This window comes from Hippopotamus amphibius, chromosome 5 (genome assembly GCF_030028045.1).
Source record: "Hippopotamus amphibius kiboko isolate mHipAmp2 chromosome 5, mHipAmp2.hap2, whole genome shotgun sequence".
NCBI lineage: Eukaryota > Metazoa > Chordata > Mammalia > Artiodactyla > Hippopotamidae > Hippopotamus > Hippopotamus amphibius.
Genome location: NC_080190.1, coordinates 51,957,068 through 51,975,392, shown reverse-complemented (window position 1 = coordinate 51,975,392; position 18,325 = coordinate 51,957,068). Strand labels below are relative to the sequence as shown.

The window sequence follows — 18,325 nt, the reverse complement described above, 5'->3', positions numbered from 1 at the left end:
TGGCCAAGGTGGCTCACTCTCATGGCAAGAGGCCTCAGTTCTTTGCCACACGGGCCTTTCTGTAAGGCTGCATGGGTGTCCATATTTCATGGCAGCTAGCTTCCCTCAGAGTGAGTATTTCAAAGCAAGCAAGAAGGAATCTGATGTGCCTTTTTTGATCTAGTCTCAGAAGACAAACTGTTTTTCCATCTTATTTTATTAGAAGTGAGTTGTTAAGTCCAGTGCAAATTCAAGGGAGGGAATTAGGCTTCACCTTTTGAAAACAGTGTCAGAGCATTTGTGGGCATATTTTAGATCACCATAATGATCTTCTGGTAGATTGGTGGTTTTTTTTTTTAACTGTGAGAAAAGCTTGACTTTTCTGTCTATTCAGCCTCATCTTCCAACACAGTAACCCTTGTCCTCAGCATTTCAGAAACATTGTTCTTTTTTGCTCTTCTCTGCCTCAAAATCTTTGTTCAGGCTGCTCCTTATGCCTAGAACAACCCAACTCCCCAGCCTTGTTTCTTTACCTAGCTAAATAACTCTTTTATTCTTCAGACTACACCTTAAATGTCACTTTTCAACATTGCTTCCCTTGACTTCTCTATCTGGATTAGGTTAGGTCACTCCCCATGTCCTTCCAGGTCCTGGCACTTCTCATTCTTTGCATTTACCTCAGGTGGTGATTACGTATCATTTGTATTGTCTTGTTCGATGTCTGAATATCTTAATTGTCTTGTTTGACTATGAACTCCTTGAACGCTCAGTCTGTTTTGCACTCTCACTATATTCTTGGCGCCTAACACAGAATCATGTATATAATAGGCACTTAATAAATATTTGGGAAATAAATATTCAATAGCAAAAACACATGGGACTTCAGAGTTGGAAGGAATCTGATGAATCATTTATTTGGTCTGGTCTTGTTTCCATTATGCCTATCATATCCTTGACAGAGGTGTATTCACACTTTATTCCTTTGATACTCTGTAAGCAAAGATCCCTGGTCCTTTCAGTTGTATCTCAAGTGTAGTAATGTCTCTATCCTTTGCATTCTTGTCATTCTTCTCTAAAGTGTTTAAGAGACCCGACCAGATGGGATAAAGTAAGGGTTACCCTCTTTGATTATGGCAGTGTGGTTCCATCAGTGCTTGATTAGATTGCCTTCATGTCGTAGCAGTTGTCATAAGCACTGATGTTTATTGAGCTTGTAGTCAGCTAAAACCTAACATTGTTCTTTTAAAGATTAGGGGCTTCCATTGTTAGATTACAGATGAGGCACTTGAAGCCATTTTACCTTTAGCCTTCTCTTGGCTGATAGTTGTTTCTCCATACAAATTGTTGCAGGGTTTTTATTCTATAAAAATGTCTTGCAGATGGCAATTGTCATGAATAGCACCTGTTACTTCCTGTGCCAGGTTGGCAAGTATGTTATAAACATGTCTGAGAGGAGGAAATTTTATTAAACACCCACTCTGTGCCAGGCTTTTCTAAATACTTTATAATGTATAGTTTACATTATGTAGTGTATGTAAAATATCCAGCAAGGCAGCTTAGGATCGCAGTTAACACATGGACTCTGGAATCAGATCTTCTTGATTAGAATTATGGCCCTGCAGCTTACAAGCTGTGTGATCTTTGATAAATTCCTTAAACGCCACTTGCTGTAGTTTCCTCATCCATAAAATTAAAATAATAAATTGTGCCTATATTATAAGGAATAATATATTCAAAGCATTTGTAATGGTTCTGCCACATAGAGATAAGTATATGTTAGCTATTACATCATTTAGTTCTCAAAATAATTGTGAGTTAATATAATTCCAGTTCTACAGATGAGGAAACTCATCCAGAGAGGTGAAGTTACTTATTTAAGGCAAATCCAGGATTTAAACTTGTACTGCGAGTGGTAGAGTCACAGATGTTTGTGTAGAAGGAATCACACATGATCCCTTTCCTCTGAAAGGGACTGTGAGTATGGCAGGTGCTTAGGGTCTCATCAGCTGCACTGCAGGATGCCTTGGTTGTACCTCTAATGAAACAAGACCACATATTAGCTTAAATAAACTGATGAAGAAGCAGTGACACTGAAAGATGGAACCAGTCATAGCAGTCAGTTTCCTGCCCAAGAATATGAGGTCCTTGAAGCAGAATCTGTCATGCTCATATTTTTATTTCTAGCCCCTTGCATTGATGTGTAATAAATACTCAGAAAACCCTGTTGGTGAATAAGTGAGTAATGAATAAATGAGTGAAGGTATGGGGAGAGAGTGAGAGCTAGGAAGAGAGGCAGAAATGATGCCAGGATTTTTGGCATGGGTGACTGGAGAGATGGCACTGCCTTCCTCTGTGATAGCAAATGGAGGAGGAGGAGACAGGTCTAGAGGAATGAGAAGGAACATTAATGAGTTTGATTTGGACAGGTAGAATGTAACCCTAGTAGAGATGTTTAATAGGCAAATAGAAATGAGGAGAGAGATCATTGTTGGAAATATACTGGAAACTTCTTTTGAATTTGAAACCTGGAACAAGTATCCCTAGAGTCACAATCCCATAATTTCAAAAAGTGAGTTTTATCAAGAAATACTGTTAAGTCATATTACAGATGTTATTCTGTAATAATTTTAGACTTTACATCTTACTCTCAGCATTATGTAGCTGTAAAGCAATTTAATCTCACAGTAAAGTGAGAAATTGCAGCGATATTAGAATAAGCCATATATAAAATGCACAATATAAATGACATCTCACTGTAAACATTATTTCTTCAATACTTTAAGTGCCATTGGAGAGCTAATTAAAGTGAAAAATTCTTAGTTAACATAGAAAGCTTGGGTTATTTATGGTAGAAATCATGCCAGGATAATTGTGTTACAAATAAATCATTTTCATTCAGGAATAGTTCAGGCTGAAGTCAGTAAAATCAGTTGCCTAAACCAACAGGATGGGGAAAGGAACAGAATCATATTCATCTTTATACAAACTAACCTTTTTTTCTTTACCTATTTAGCTGTTTTATAATTGCCAAACTTTCATTGGAGAGGTTATGTTTTATGTCATCCATATTAAAAGCTCAGTTTTATCCTAATGAAGTCAGATTTGTAGTATGTTAGGGAAATAATTTTATTTAAGATACATTTCTATTGTTTTTTGCTTTAATGATGAATCATGCTGCATACTTAAATGTTTTCCTAGGTAGGCTTTCTCTTCTATCTATAGGGTAAATTATTTATTAGAAAGATTCAAGGTGTTTTTATCATATCTACTAGGATTGAAAGATTACTGATGAATAGCTTAGTGTTTTAAATTCAACTCTTCCTGATTTATTCTTAATATATTTAGAAATTTTCTTAATAGTAGTAATTATTTTAGAGCAGCCAGAAAAGACTAATTGAGATTATTAGTGTTCTTATTTTGTTTTACATGTGGTTAATCTAAGGTCAGGAGAGATGGCAACCTATTACTAAATTATTTAAGCTTTTGAATTACAGTGGCCCCCCCCCCCCCACTTTTTTTAAAAGAAAGATAGCTTTAATCTTTAAAAATATATTTCATTGTTTAAAGGTGTGTTTGGGTATTTGTTTTCCTCTCTTAGATTTTGAAAGCTTTCCAGAATTCAGTTATATTTATTTCCTTCTTATATTTTTATCTTTCAGGAGTCAAGAGAAAGCAGTGAAAGCTGGAGTCATTGTCAAGTGATTGAGACCTTTTACAAGAAAATCTCATTGAAATACAGTCTTTTAAATTAGTGACATAACAAGACTAGTTATTAAAGGCAACAGTGTACAGGAAACGTTAAAATTGAACAATGACTCAGCTATATATTTGCATCAAATTATTGGGAGCCTATCTGTACATCATTTCTCACGTTCAAGGTAAATCAGTGTTGATTTAAGCAATCATCTCTTTTTTAGTAATTTATTTCCATATATAAAAACCCCTCATTCTTAGGACTGCTCTTTCAACTCATGTCCCATTTTGAACAGTTAGGCCCAGTATGCCAGTAGGTTTTAAGTGTAGAAGCAAAGAACAAACATATGCCAAATAATTTTTGAACTTGACTATGATAGAAACATTTCAAGTCTGTATAAAATCTCAGCCTCTTTGAACTTATTCTGTTATCTGTAACATAGGCAATATGATACACAACATCAGGTCTTAGGAGATTTAAATGAGATAAAATATAAAATAAAGTAGCTGATGTAGTGCCTAAGACACGGGATAATAGGTACTCAAAACTTAGTACATCTCTCTCCTTTAAGGTACAATAAGGAATAAATGTATTTTAAAAATTTTTAAAAAACATTTTATTGGGACTTGCTAGGTGGTGCAGTAGTTAAGAATCTGCCTGCCAATGCAGGGGACACAGGTTCGATCCCTGCTCCAGGAAGATCCCACATGCCGCAGAGCAGCTAAGGCTGTGCACCGCAACTATTGAGCCAGTGCTCTAGAGCCTGTGAGCCACAACTGTTGAGCCCATGTGCCGCAACTACTGAAGTCCACCTAGCGCCAGTGCTCCACAACTAAGAGTAGCCCCTGCTCGCTGCAGCTAGAGAAAGCCCGTGTGCAGCAACAATGAAGACCCAACACAGCCAATAAATAAATAAATTTTAAAATAAAACAGAAAACATTTTATTGTTGTTAAGAGTTTAGAAACGAAAGAGTTTAGAAACATAAATGGAATTTCTATGTGCCAAATATTAAAATTTCTCCAGAGTACTCAAAGTTTTATTTTATTTATTTATTATGTGACCAATATTGTAATTTTACACTGTGCACTCACAGCTTAGAACTCCCAGACAGGAAGTTATTGTGATGACTCTGAAGATCAGATGGGCTGTATGTTTGCATGTGAGCTTTTCCCTGTAGGGTTTAATTAGGACAATATTTTAAACTGAAGGGAGTGCTATTTGGCAAAATGATTTTATATAGAACTTGCTGAACATCTTCATTCTCTTATGTCTTCATAGATGGTTCTTCATAACGTTTTGTTCACGATGATAAGTAAAATCTAAAAAGAATTATGATTAACAGCATAAATCTTTCATTTTAAAGAGTGAATATAATAATGAAATCTGTAGCTTCTTTGTATTTTGTCTTAGGTTTATTACCCTTATTTAGTACCCATGCTCAGAATATAAGAGCACTCTTGCAAAAGCTACTTTTTTGTGTGAACCACCACATTATTTAATAAAACATCTTTATTTTAATGTCTGTGTTACATACCTTGTTGATCAGTATCAACCAAAGCTGTCCTAGTTTTGAAAATGAGTTACATTAATAGTAACATTTGTATTTGCTCTCTTCCTCCCAGGTAATCACTGTTTGGTATTAAAATTTTTTTAATCTATATAGATCACACAGAGGCAACATGATACAAAATTCTCATTCCCCACCCTATATTATTGTTATATAATAAACTTTTTTTTTTTTATTTTTTTGCCCATGCTGCACAGCATGTGGATCAGAGATCCCCAACCAGGGATGGAACCCACACCCCCTGCAGTGGAAGCACAGAGTCTTAATCACTGGACTGCCAGGGAAGTCCCAATAAACTTTTATTAGATGAAATGAATTGGTGATTAGTTATCAGGCATAAGTGAAAAAACTTAGTAAGCATTGTATTTCTCTGAAAGATAAGAGCAAAATTTGTTACGTTTCCTTTCAAGGAAGATTAGTTTAATAGTTGCCTTCAAATAATAAAAATATTTGCTCTTAAAGAAAAGAACTAAAACTGGTGTAGAAAAAATACTATTTAGGACTTCCCCAGTGGTCCAGTGGTTAAGACTCCCTGCTTCCACTGCAGGAGGCATGGGGTCAATCTTTGGTTGGGAAAGTTCCACATGCTGTGAGGTGAGACTTAAAAAAAAAGTTATTTCTTAGAGATTACTAGGGATTGCTAAAATGGTGTTATATATATAACCTATAGCTGCAGCCCACCCCAGGACTCATAATTTTATGCTTTGTAAAGACAGAATTTGTGGGTAGAAAGAGATTGGCATGTTCTAGGAACTGGCATGATGGAGAGGTCCACAGGGTGTAAATCCTGCAGGGCCTCAGTAGGCATGGTGAAGGAGGTTGGATTTTATTCTTAGTGTCTATGAAGCCATTAATTGATTTTAAGCAAGGGGTTGACAGGATCAGATTTAGGTTTATAAGATAACTCTGACTGCTATGTGGGAAATGGATTGGAGAGGGTACAAATGGAAGTAGGGAGATCAGTGTCAAGATTCCTATCTTGGAAGGGACGTGATATGATGGGCCCAGGTAATCAGTGGAATTAGACCAAAATGAGAAAAAGTGAGATATATCTTAGAGATTGAGCCAAAGACCTGGGGAGGACCAAGTTTGAGGAGAAAAGTCAAGCATTCCATTCTGGACAAGTTAGTTTTGAGATGCTTAAGCAAGTCAGGGCTGAAGGGATAAATCTAGGAACCATCAACAGATTTATTTAAACCATGGGAATAAGTGCTGTCACCTGGGGAGAAAGTGCAAAGAGGCTGTTGCTGTTTTTCTTTGTATCCATGCCTCTGCTTAGTGAAATTTTACAACTTTCAGGTGTAGCTCAGGTTTCTTTGCTTTTTACCAAAGAGTTTGTGTTATTGGCTCCTTCCTTTGTTTACATAGCACCTTTGTATTATATCACTCTTTGAATTGTGTTTATGTGCTTATCTCCTCCACACACATACACCTTTGCCTCCTTCCAAGTTTCTCAAGACCAGATCAGTTTCCAGCATCCAGTAACTTGGCCTGCACATAGTTAGCCTCTAATTAGTGTTTTGTTAATTAAATATTTGAGATAATATAAATCCCAGATGCAAATTATTGTAATTAAAATATTTTTATCTCCTAAATTCAAACTGTTCTAGGAAGTTATGTGTATTAACCATCATATAACTTTGAATTTTCCAGGTATTGGTGATCTTTTATTATGATCTTTGTTATTAATAATATCTTCATTTATACACTTATATTTAAGTCCTTTATTATACATTCATTGATCTACATGTAATCTCTTGAAATGGGCAGAAATTATTATCATCATTTTTTATAGAAGAGACCAGAGGTTCAGAGAGTAACTTATCAGTGGAGATATTCAAGACAAATCCTTGACTTATTGTAATTTCAGTGTTATTTCTGCCACATTATACTTCTTTTTCTGTGTATCACTAGATTTTTGAAAAACCAATAGCGTGCGCATATTATTTGCCATTTGGTCTCCATAGTTAACTTGATGCTTCCTTCTGTTATTGTAATAGGATTTTAAAGCTGGTTAAGAGACCTCAGATGTGCTCTAGTCCTATGGTCTTATTGAGTAAATGAGGCTTGAAGTGACATGGCTTGTCAGTGATCATCCAGCTAGATGTACAGTGGAGGGACATAGTAGACCACAATCCACGTTCCTCATTTCTAGCCCAGTTCATTTCTTCCCTTCCTGAAACTTTTCCCCACCCCTTTTTTTTCTGTTGATGTTCTTAACATAAATGAAGTCTGTGTTTTGTAGCGATTTAGAGGATTAAATGAAGATTATTAAAATTTAAGGCATGGAATCACTAAAATTTGTTTAGCAGCACATTCTTTTTGGGTTATCAGTGTGTGTGTATGTGTTACTTTTTCTTTTTTCAATAGGTCATCTCACCAGTACAGCTAAATTTAAGTGAAGTTCACATTATGCCTTGAACCACTTATTTAACATTTATAATGAAATACATACACAGTTCTCTTAATACTTTATAGCTGTTTGGCTCTATATTTCATTACCTGGAGATCAACCCTACAAGGAGTAGCCTAGCTGATTTCAGCTCATTCAGAGAGAGAAAGGAATTACTAAAACATTGTTTTAGTACTGTTCTGCTTTCATCCTGAAAGAATCAGTACCAAATATGACAGTGTGTGTCATTTGAGGCTATGAGACCTTAATGCAAGAACACAGTTCTGTTTCCATACACTAACTACTGCCCTGCAGTAACCTTCATTTTCTGGCAGCATAGTCTGGGTTTGAACCAATGACCTTGAGATGAAAGGCACCAGATAATATGATTAGTCCCCATGCTCTCACAATTCCCTTACTTAAATCCAGAGCAAGAGGCTTAGTAACTTCACTTCCACATAGAGTTACAAATAAAGGACTTTACTTTTTTAAAGCTAGTCACAAGTTTTGAACCAAAGAGCCTGAAAAAAGAACCATAATTTGTCTGTTTCTTAGTGATTGGAAATAATCTTGCTCTTCCCTGAAATCGTTTTCCATTTTGTATCCTTCTTACAAGTCATCACCATATGCTACCTTGTGCCACTCTTATTTGTCTTTCTCTAGTGCAAAAATTGTGACATGGTCATCTCCATATATCCCACAGTACCTGGGATAGTTTTTCAGTGCATTTTAGGTTGCTAATAAATGTTAATCATATGAATGAAATTTATTTTTTAGTGAAAAACACACATTAGCTGCAATTAATGCAATAAGAAAGCTAAGAAATTTCTCCTCACTGAAAATTGGAGTAAAAGAATTAGCTTTTCAGAATGGTTTATTTACAATTTCATGTTTGAATACAGGGCAGAATCTAGACAGTATGCTCCATGGTACTGGGATGAAATCAGACTCCGACCAGAAAAAGTCAGAAAATGGAGTAACCTTAGCACCAGAGGATACCTTGCCCTTTTTAAAGTGCTATTGCTCAGGACACTGCCCAGATGATGCTATTAATAACACATGCATGTAAGTATTTTATGCAGTTCTTCTTAAAGTTATAAGAATAAGGTTGCACTTAGTGTTATTTAAAGAATTTACTTTTGTCTAAATTTTTTTTTCTTTAACTTTATATGATGTCTTTCCAAAGAGCCAGAAGCTTCTTGTCCTTTATATAGGAACATTTATTACTATTAAGTGATTGATGGTTATTTTCTTAGAGTAACATTGTATTAAAAGAGGTAAAAGGAATCTGGTATTTGTCTAACATTTTGGGTTTATTTAGTGATCTTTTTTATCATAGTTATTGATATTCATTGTAGAAAACTTAGAGATTACCAAAATTACCTTGAAAATTCACTAAAACCTTGTAATTCTAAATTGATTGAAATATTTTACAGATCTACAAGAATGATATTGTGATATTTAGTTAATTTTATGTTATTTTCTTATAAGGGAACTCCTCAATGCAAATCTGATTTATATAACCACTTTAATTTTTCTACTTAATCTTATGTTAACTATTTACTGTTTATATATGATCATGTAGTTCTATTCCATATTCTCAGGGGACATTGAAGAATTAGCTTACTAGCCAAAAAATTCCCTGAATGACTCAATCTCATCAGTCACTTGTCTCCCTGTTATAAAAGTGTAATAGTCAATAGCTTGTTTGTACTTTCCTAATAATTTTATGCTCTTTGAATATGACCAGATATAAAGTCAAAAAGTATACATATAAAACACTGAAATTATATGATGGTTCACCATGTCTTAGGTTCGTTGTTTGTCCTGGTGGTGGCTGACTTTACTGTAGTAGATTGGGTGATCTGTTGTTAGGGGAGTGTTCCCTACTGTGTCAGCAAGTGGCTTCTTGCCAGACTTCTTGTCTGTAGTTCGTGCTTGATCTGTGTGGGCTATTTGTTTGAGGCTTAGTAACCCAGAGTAAAACTGAATCATCAATTTTAACAGAATTTCACCCCACACTTAACATTTTCTCATTTCAAAACGTGAATAATTCTGCAAGATTCTTATAACTGTAAGTAATACACTTACTGAAATGAACAGTAAAAAGGGACACAAAAAATCTTTTAGGTATTTCTTCCTACCCATTAAAGCCTAATGAATATATTAGGAGAAAATTCTGGCATACTAATACTAAAATGATAACATTTTATTAAATACAAATACATTTATATAAATTTCTTGAAAATTCAGCTGTTTAAAAGTTCTTTTTTTCCTGTCACATTAAATAAAAAGTGCCTCTCAGGATCTTAGTTAGTCTGGTCTTCTCAAATATACTTTTCTTTGTCATTGAATCTATTTTTATGTTTCACAGAAAAGTTTGGTTTTATTTATTACTGTGTACAGTATGGGTATACTGAAAATCTTATGGATGAAAAGAGACAGCTTTATTTTTAAGTATATTTTTAAACATTAAGATTATTTACAAAGTTGTATAAATCATCTTTCTATGATCACATGACTATGATTAGCAAAGAGAAGTTACATAGTCTTTCTATTTGATGGGACTTGTTTAATAGAAATCCTTTTCTGCCTGACATAGGATTTTTATTTAGACTTTTAGGTTTTAGGTCAGATGTGACGACTTTCATTTGCCTTAAAACACGTACGGTTTTGGCAGAAAGTCACATATGAATGTAATTCTAATTCAGAACTAAAAGCCATTAGTAACTGGTCACATTCAAACTGAGATTTAATTAATACTTTCTGATGTGAAGTTGGGTTTTGGTTCTTTGGCTTTTTTTCTTTTAGAACTAATGGGCATTGCTTTGCCATCATAGAAGAAGATGACCAGGGAGAAACTACATTAGCTTCAGGGTGTATGAAGTATGAAGGATCTGATTTTCAGTGCAAGGTAAGATCTGATTTGAGGCCTATGAAATAAAGAAGGGAGGGGCCACAGGAAAAAGCATTGATTTCCCGGGGATAAGTGTGCCTGGTCTGTACATTGCTGTGTGTTCTGGAAGCAGATACATTGGAGGAAGCTTAGCTCTTATTCTGTCAAGTTATATGATTGTGCCAATTGAAATTATAGATTATTTTACTTTAAAAAAAGTTTTTAATCATCTTGTTTTTAAATTGTCAAGCCTGTAAAAAATGATAGTGTCACACTTATTTCTGGATTATCAAATTGACTGGAAATACTTTAAGATGACCTTTATATCTCTCTGAGACAACTTAGAGACATTAAGTCCTTGTAAGGAGATCTCAGTGCAGTTACTTTAACAGCACAGCAAAGGAATCAGAGGATTAGTAATCTTGTATGAACATATTGATGGCTTTGGGTTATAAACCTAATCTCTTCAAAATCCTGTGTAGTAATTTTGCCCTAAGGGATCCTTCCAGTGTTTTTTAAAACAGCTCCAGAGAGAAACTGTTTGTTAACAAATTTTAGCCTTAGCTATTTTAGAAAATTATTCCAATTAAGGAGAAATTCTCAAGATTGATAAAAACCACACAGACACACACGCATACATACTCACACACATTGCATTCCATTTATTTTCTGTTTGCTACACCTCTAGTGACAGGAGCTCATTACTTCCCAACCCCACCTATTTCATCATAGTAATGACCTAACCTTATCCTTAGAAAGCTTTTCCTCCAAATGACTGCAAATCTCTCTGCCTTTATACTTATTTGGACCGTGGAGAACAAATTAAATCCCTCTTTAATATGGTAACCCTTTACTATGACAAGAAATGTTTTTGTACTGCTTTACTTCCCATCATACCTTATAGTCTTTGTCCAACGAAAATAATAGTTCAACTGCTCCCTATAAGAATCAGCTTTAGAGTTACTCAGTATTCAGTTTCTCAGTGTAATATGCAGAATTCACTGTGGTCTGGCCAGGAAAAAAAAAAAAGCAAAGAATTAGTAACGCCTTTCCCTTTTCCAAAATGCAGCCACATCTCATGTTAGAGGTTTGATTGTCATAGCATATTCTTCAGATATACTGAGTTTTCTGTCAGCCGAAATCCCCGTGTCTTTCACTCATGCTGCTGCTCAGCCTTATCGCTTCCGTTCTTTATTGGTGCTGTTGGTTTCTTGACACAAATAAGTAGATGGGAATGGAATGACTTTTGTTACACAATTGTCACATACTTGTCGAAGTTAAATTTCATCGTATTAAAATTAATCCTTTGCTCTAATGTGTTGGGATTTGGGGGATGCTGATTTGTTTGTCTCTTCTAGTTATGTGCTATTTTCATATTTATCAGCCACACTACAGTCCACTGTTTAATCATTTAAAAATCTTGAAGAAGGACTTCTCTATGGTTAAAGTACTGAGCTCAGCAGTCTCACAGGCTCCCTCCACTAGGCATGTCCCAAATGAATTTATCAATGTAATTTACTTGTTAAGCTTGACAGTCTGTGTTCAGATGGACATGCTGCCTCTTCCTAGCTGTGGAACTTTGAGCAAGGAGCTTTACACTCTCAAGTTGTTTTCTCATCAGCAAAGTAGTTCTTGTAAGGATCAAATGAAAGATAGCGTATGTGCAAAGAGTTTAGCACAACTGGCACATAGTAAGGACTTAGTAAATGTTAGCTTTTACCATATTGATGATGTAACCAAGCAGGCTTTAAACTAGGTTACGCATATCCCTGGGTGCACACGGACTACATTACATGAGGATCACATAGACACATGGATAGTTTCAAGGCAATCAGTTTACTGATCCTGAACTTACATAGGTTCTATTGCTTAATATTGATCTGCCTGAGACCAGAGCTTCTCAAGCAGTTTTTCTTTTCCTTCCTTCCTTTTCACAATCAGCCTTCTCACAGTTTCCAGATTAGTGGCCTGGAATGTAAATCCTCAAGTTTCCAGACCGTGTCATAATTTGAAATCTGAGTATCAGTGTGGGGAATGTGGTGATCGCGGATATATTTGCATATCTGTTTTTCATTTTTTTCTTTCAACCAAGTTGCTAGATCATGTAAAATAATTTTTGCTAATAGGATCATTATAGGAGTTTTAGCATACAATTGGAAGGTCTCTAAAGAATTATAGGGCAATGGTATAACCACTTCCTTCTGTTACCATCTTTTTGTTTATGTGAACAAATAATCTTAGTACTGACCCAAAAAAAGGGAAGAGATAAAAATAGGATTAAAGTTAATTCCAGGGACTTCCCTGGTGGTGCAGTGGTTAAGAATCCACCTGCCAGTGCAGGAGACACAGGTTTGATCATCGATCTGAGACGATCCCACATGCTGCGGAGCAACTAAGCTGGTGTGCCACAACTACTGTGCCCACATGCCACAACTACTGAAGCCCACATACCTAGAGCCAGTACACCACAATGAAGAGTAGCCTCTGGTCACCACAACTAGAGAAAGCCCATGCACAGCAACAAAGACCCAACGCAGCCAATAGATACACAGATAGATAGATAGATAATAAATCTTAAAAAAAGTTCATGCCAAACTTTCTCATTCTAGCAATAAGTAATTATCCATGAATTTATGAACTATTTTCTTAAAGCCCCATCCTTCTCATACCTCTCCAATAAAACTTTCTTTTTATGTTAGTATTTTAATAAAGGTTATAATATATATGGTTTTGATTAATTTTATACTAATAATTGTGATGATAAATCAAACCAGAATAATTTTTTAAGACTTAAAGACATACTATCATAGAAAATAAAATAGATTATGTATATTATTTTTCATGTGAATTATTTATCAAGATATATTACATTAGGACATAATTATTGTGGGAAATGTGGAAAGGGAATAGGAGCTCAGGGAGGAAAAGAACACTATAAAATTTTCAGTTGTTAAGGAAGCATTTGTCCATTTATTTTTTAAAATAATGATAACAGGTATTGAATTGTTACATTATTTAGATTCTACTGAATGGATTTAAGAGTTATTTTATTTTAAAATATGTGCAGTATGCAAGGAATTATCAATACATTCTTTGCAGCTATTTATGATGAAAAATTTAGGTGTCAGCCTAAAAATATATGAGGGGATACATTGTTTTTCAGAATTCATTTAGGGGTTACACAGACAAAAAATGTTGACCACCACTTACCTTACTTTCTGTGTATCTTGCTACGTATCACTGTTAATTTACCTGGCACCTAACCTGAGCAGAACAGCTCTTCTGCTTTTACCTAAGCCTTTTCCTCCCAGTGCTTTCACATGCCGCCAGGTTTGGATCAAAACAGGTTCAAGTGATAATCACCATGTTTCGCCCAGGCCTTAATTTTCCCTCACACCATTCAGTCTCCATAGGTAAATCTAGCTGATTCTGTTCCTTCCTGTAAGATGAATTGTTTCTCAGAAACTGCACTGCCATTCCTTGTCATTTGGTTTCAGTTCCTTCATCATGTACCACTCCTCCTAACTCACAACCCTCCAATCAAGCTCACTAAATAAGTTAGAATCTCCATTTTATGAATGCAAAGTGAGTTTTTTCCCCACAAGGATTTTTATTGCCCACATAAATCCAGAGATACAAATGGACTTCGGTGGAGCGTGAGAGTGGGGAGTGCAGGAACCGGAAAGGTTGTATCACCCAACTTCATAATCTAGACACACCTAGCTTCTACCTACCCAAATACATAGTTAACCTGTGTAAGAAAGTTGAGAGTCTCCTGTTGCTTATTCTCAGTGAAGCCACATTGAGTCTTCCAGGAGATTACAAGCATTTTTGACTTACTCTAGAATCTCGACTGGGATCCATGTCATATTCACTAGAGGAAGAAGAGTTAATTTATTGAACATTTACTATTTGCATTTATTACACGAAGTGCTTAGTATATTAGACCTCCTTTTGTCCCAGTTACGCTATAAGGCAGGTGTCTTTTATCCTCCATCTTATAGCATAGGAAACTAAAGCCCAGAGAGAAGTGAGTTCATTGCTCAGGGTCACAAAGTTAATAAATGACAAGGATTTATTATTAATAAATGGCAAGCTAGGATTTAGCTATTTGATTCCCAAATCCTTGCTGTTTCCATAATACTATGCTGCCTCCAATCTGATGTTGGCAAAGTCTTTCTTTTCCTTTTAAAAGTAACATAACATTTAGCTATCTAGTTTACAACACTCCTTGTTTCTAAAATCTTAAATCATACCTCTTTCAGCTTTCTCCCAAGTGCCCTCAACTTCCTGTGATATAATTCACCTAGCTTAGAAGATAGGAATTCAGACAGAACACAGAAACATTGTAGGGTCTCTGCATACTTGTGAAATATCAATCCCACTTACTGGGGTTTGGTCTGCCTTCCTCATTCCTGTAATCATCCTTGATAGAGAAGACCGAAACAAAGTGGAGTTAAGCAATTGTTTGTTTTCTTTGTCCTCCATTCCCTACTATTTTGTCAGCAATACTACATCCGTTGCTTAGTGGTCTCTCTTCTAGCAGTGCCAAAAATCCTTTTCTGATTTTTCTTTACATTTTCTGTCCTGCAAGGCTAAGCTCATTTTGAACTTTAGCAGTACTGGGACTATTCTTGGATGCTTCACAGTTTTTCATTCATCTTTAGTCATATACTCCATTCCATCCTCATGTAAGTTTTCTCTAGATCTGGGATTTTTTTGAGTCACCTGTGTAAGTTCTGACATGCCTCTCTTTTCTCTTTCTTTTTATGATCATTTAAAAGTACAGATTTGTTAGAAAGGTTAAAATTCAGTTAAAATGTAAAACTTGTGCTTTTGGAGGTTTGCAAATACTCTTGACCCATCTTCTCGTATAAAATCTCAAATCCCTTATAGAATCCCGTATAGATTCCCTTAGGGAGTCTCATATTCACCTTTTTAAAGGAATACCTGATTATACCGAGGTTTTTCCTTTCTGGCTATCTGATATTTAAGAATAAGACAGTCAGTTTCTGCTTATATTCTTGCTACTTTTATGATGACAAGCAATTCCTTTCTATCACTGTTTTTGGTCTAGAAAGGCACTTCTTCCAGGCCGTGCTGAAATGTCAGCATTCAAGTTAAGAACTTCTCAAATACTGTACTTTTAATCAAACAAAATTTCACATATAATTGTTGATATCTGTTCCCAAGACTACAGCCTTTCCCTTTGCTCATTTTCTGATCTATTAGAGACACGTATTTTGTTGGTGGTCTCTAAAAAATCCTCAGAACTATCATTTCTGTATTTTGCTGTTATCCTCATCACGAACGCTTCAGCTTGCTTCCATATCAGATTCATTAGTTTCAACATAGTTGTGATATGCAGAATCAACTGTATCTTCTGCCTACTTGACTTGCTTTTCTAACCTGTCATTTCTTTGGCCTAGGACATACTCTAGTTTTTAGTCAGATCTTAAGTCTCATCCAACTAAGTCTCAATACTACTATGAGATCATGTTTACCATACTGGTTTATCATTGTAATAAAATGTATTACCCATGTTTTTTAGGAAAACGTGATTTTAATTACTTTTTATAAAAACAAATGAATAGTAATATCTTAAGATATGCCAAATTTTGGGTGAAAAATACATATGTACTTTTGTTTATCTGTAATTAAGTTATAGTCTAGTGTTCTAACACACCATCCATATACATACATTCTCCTTAAGAAAAAACATTTTAGAGTCTTTACAACACTATTTCAGCATAGATTAAAAATTTTCAACAATCTTTTTTTCACACATAAACTTAACAAGCCCTTTTCACTCACTGAATTAGAAATTGTATTTTATGAATATTTTTAAAATTAATTATGAATTTTGTATATCAGATTATTTCTAATTTTCTTCCTCTAGGATTCACCAAAAGCCCAGCTACGCCGGACAATAGAATGCTGCCGGACCAACTTATGTAACCAGTATTTACAACCTACACTGCCCCCTGTTGTTATAGGTAGGTTAGCAGAGAAAAGTGCAATTATGATTCTCAGTAAAATATTTTCTCTGGTTTTAACAATAAGCAAGCTTTCTAGAGTTCAGCACTACAAGTTACTTTTTCCTGTTAAGATGAGATCGACGGATAACGTCTTTTTCATTGTTTACTTCCACTGCCAGGTCCATTTTTCGATGGCAGCATTCGATGGCTGGCTTTGCTCATTTCTATGGCTGTCTGCATAGTTGCTATGATCATCTTCTCCAGCTGCTTTTGTTACAAGTAAGATAATTATTTTGATGCAAAATATTTTGTTGAGTATTGGATATAAACAGTTGTTCTTGAAGCTTCTAGGCAGAAGCCATTGATATTGAATGTATTTCAGAAACCATTAACTTGTATTCTCTGGTTATCTCCTTTAATTAATTATAGTTTTCTTAAGGGAACAGAGGACCTTACTACTAATCAATTAATTGGACACAACATTGTACTTCTTGTTATGTTCACGAGTAATTAGGATTTTCTTATTTATTTCTTATATCTGAATGTTTAAAACCTGCCCCAAGAAATCAACTATATATATTACCATTCTTTAGTTATTTGGTGGTTCAGGATTATTTGCATTTAGTCATGATTTCAGAAGACAGTTGCCAGAAGAGAAGAGCAATAGGAGGAGGGCATAAACTTCCGTAATAAAACATTGTCTTACTGGCATATGAATAAACAGAGAGATCAGTGGAACTGGTTACTAGACCCATAAGTAGACCCAGGTATATAAAGTTGGTATATGATAAAGGTAACATTGCAGATCACTGAGAAAAAGTTGGCTTATTCAGTAAATAGATATGGGAGTGGATGCTATATGGAAAAAAATGAACTTGAATCAATTCTGTATGCTGAAATAAATTTTAGCCAGATTGGGGAGATATATATATATAGAGAGAGTTGATGGTGTCAACTACATAAAAATAAGACTTTACTGTGTGGTAGAAACCACCATAAATGGTCAGAAGATAGGCTAACAGTGAAAAATAGGAGCAGCTTATATTACAAAGAGCTGATTTCTCAAATATAAAGAGCTTTTATAAATCAAAAAGAAAAAAATCAATTCAGTGGGAAATTAAGCCCCCAAAAATGAACATATGGTTTATCTAAAGAGAAATACATATGGCTCTTAAAAGAAAAATAAAATGATGACTCAAGAATCCTCATATTATGAAAAATATAAATTAGAATCATACTGAGATATTTTTTACCTGTGATACTGGCAAAGATTAAAATGTTTGATAAGAGGTCTTTTAGATAAAGAGGCAGATTGAGCACACATTTACTTTTGTTGTCCCCACTAAAACAGCAATAAAGAGCTTTAACTTTTTTGTCCAGCTAGGACAAGGAGACAAGATAACAGCAAAAAGCTGTGGAATCTGTGAAGCTTATGGATGACCAGTGACTTTGTAGACCTAAGCAATCTGAATCCCAGGGTAGAAACTGAGAAAGACAAACAACCACCAGTTTATACTATAAAATTCCCCAAGAAGCTCAAGAATTGGCAGTACCAGTTATCTGTGGAGGTGAAGTTGAGAGTGGCAGTAAAACCAAGAGGGTTGCTTGAAAGTCTATTTTTAGAAAGTCAGATGCTGTATTAGTTGTGCAGTACTGCATTGAGAAATAATTCCCAAACTTAGTGGCTTGAAACAGCAGTTATTATCTCTCACTGTTTCTGTGGGTCAGGACTTCAGGAGTGACTTGACTGGGTGGCTCATTATCTTTTTTTTTTTTTTTTTAAGCTAGGTTTTTTTGGGAGTTTTTTTTTTTTTTTTT

General features: G+C 35.1%; 1 protein-coding gene across 6 annotated transcripts in view; it reads left to right on the top strand.

The window, feature by feature from the left end:
* BMPR1A (bone morphogenetic protein receptor type 1A) overlaps positions 1-18,325 on the top strand; it is a 146,524-nt gene that overhangs the window by 112,459 nt on the left and 15,740 nt on the right. For all 6 annotated transcript variants that reach the window (XM_057734285.1, XM_057734281.1, XM_057734282.1 and 3 more), the window contains 5 exons: positions 3,639-3,857; positions 8,536-8,698; positions 10,445-10,547; positions 16,429-16,525; positions 16,687-16,786. In XM_057734285.1, coding sequence (XP_057590268.1) covers positions 3,791-3,857; positions 8,536-8,698; positions 10,445-10,547; positions 16,429-16,525; positions 16,687-16,786 — 530 coding nt within the window. In that variant the 5' untranslated portion in view covers positions 3,639-3,790. The remainder of the gene's footprint in view (positions 1-3,638; positions 3,858-8,535; positions 8,699-10,444; positions 10,548-16,428; positions 16,526-16,686; positions 16,787-18,325) is intronic.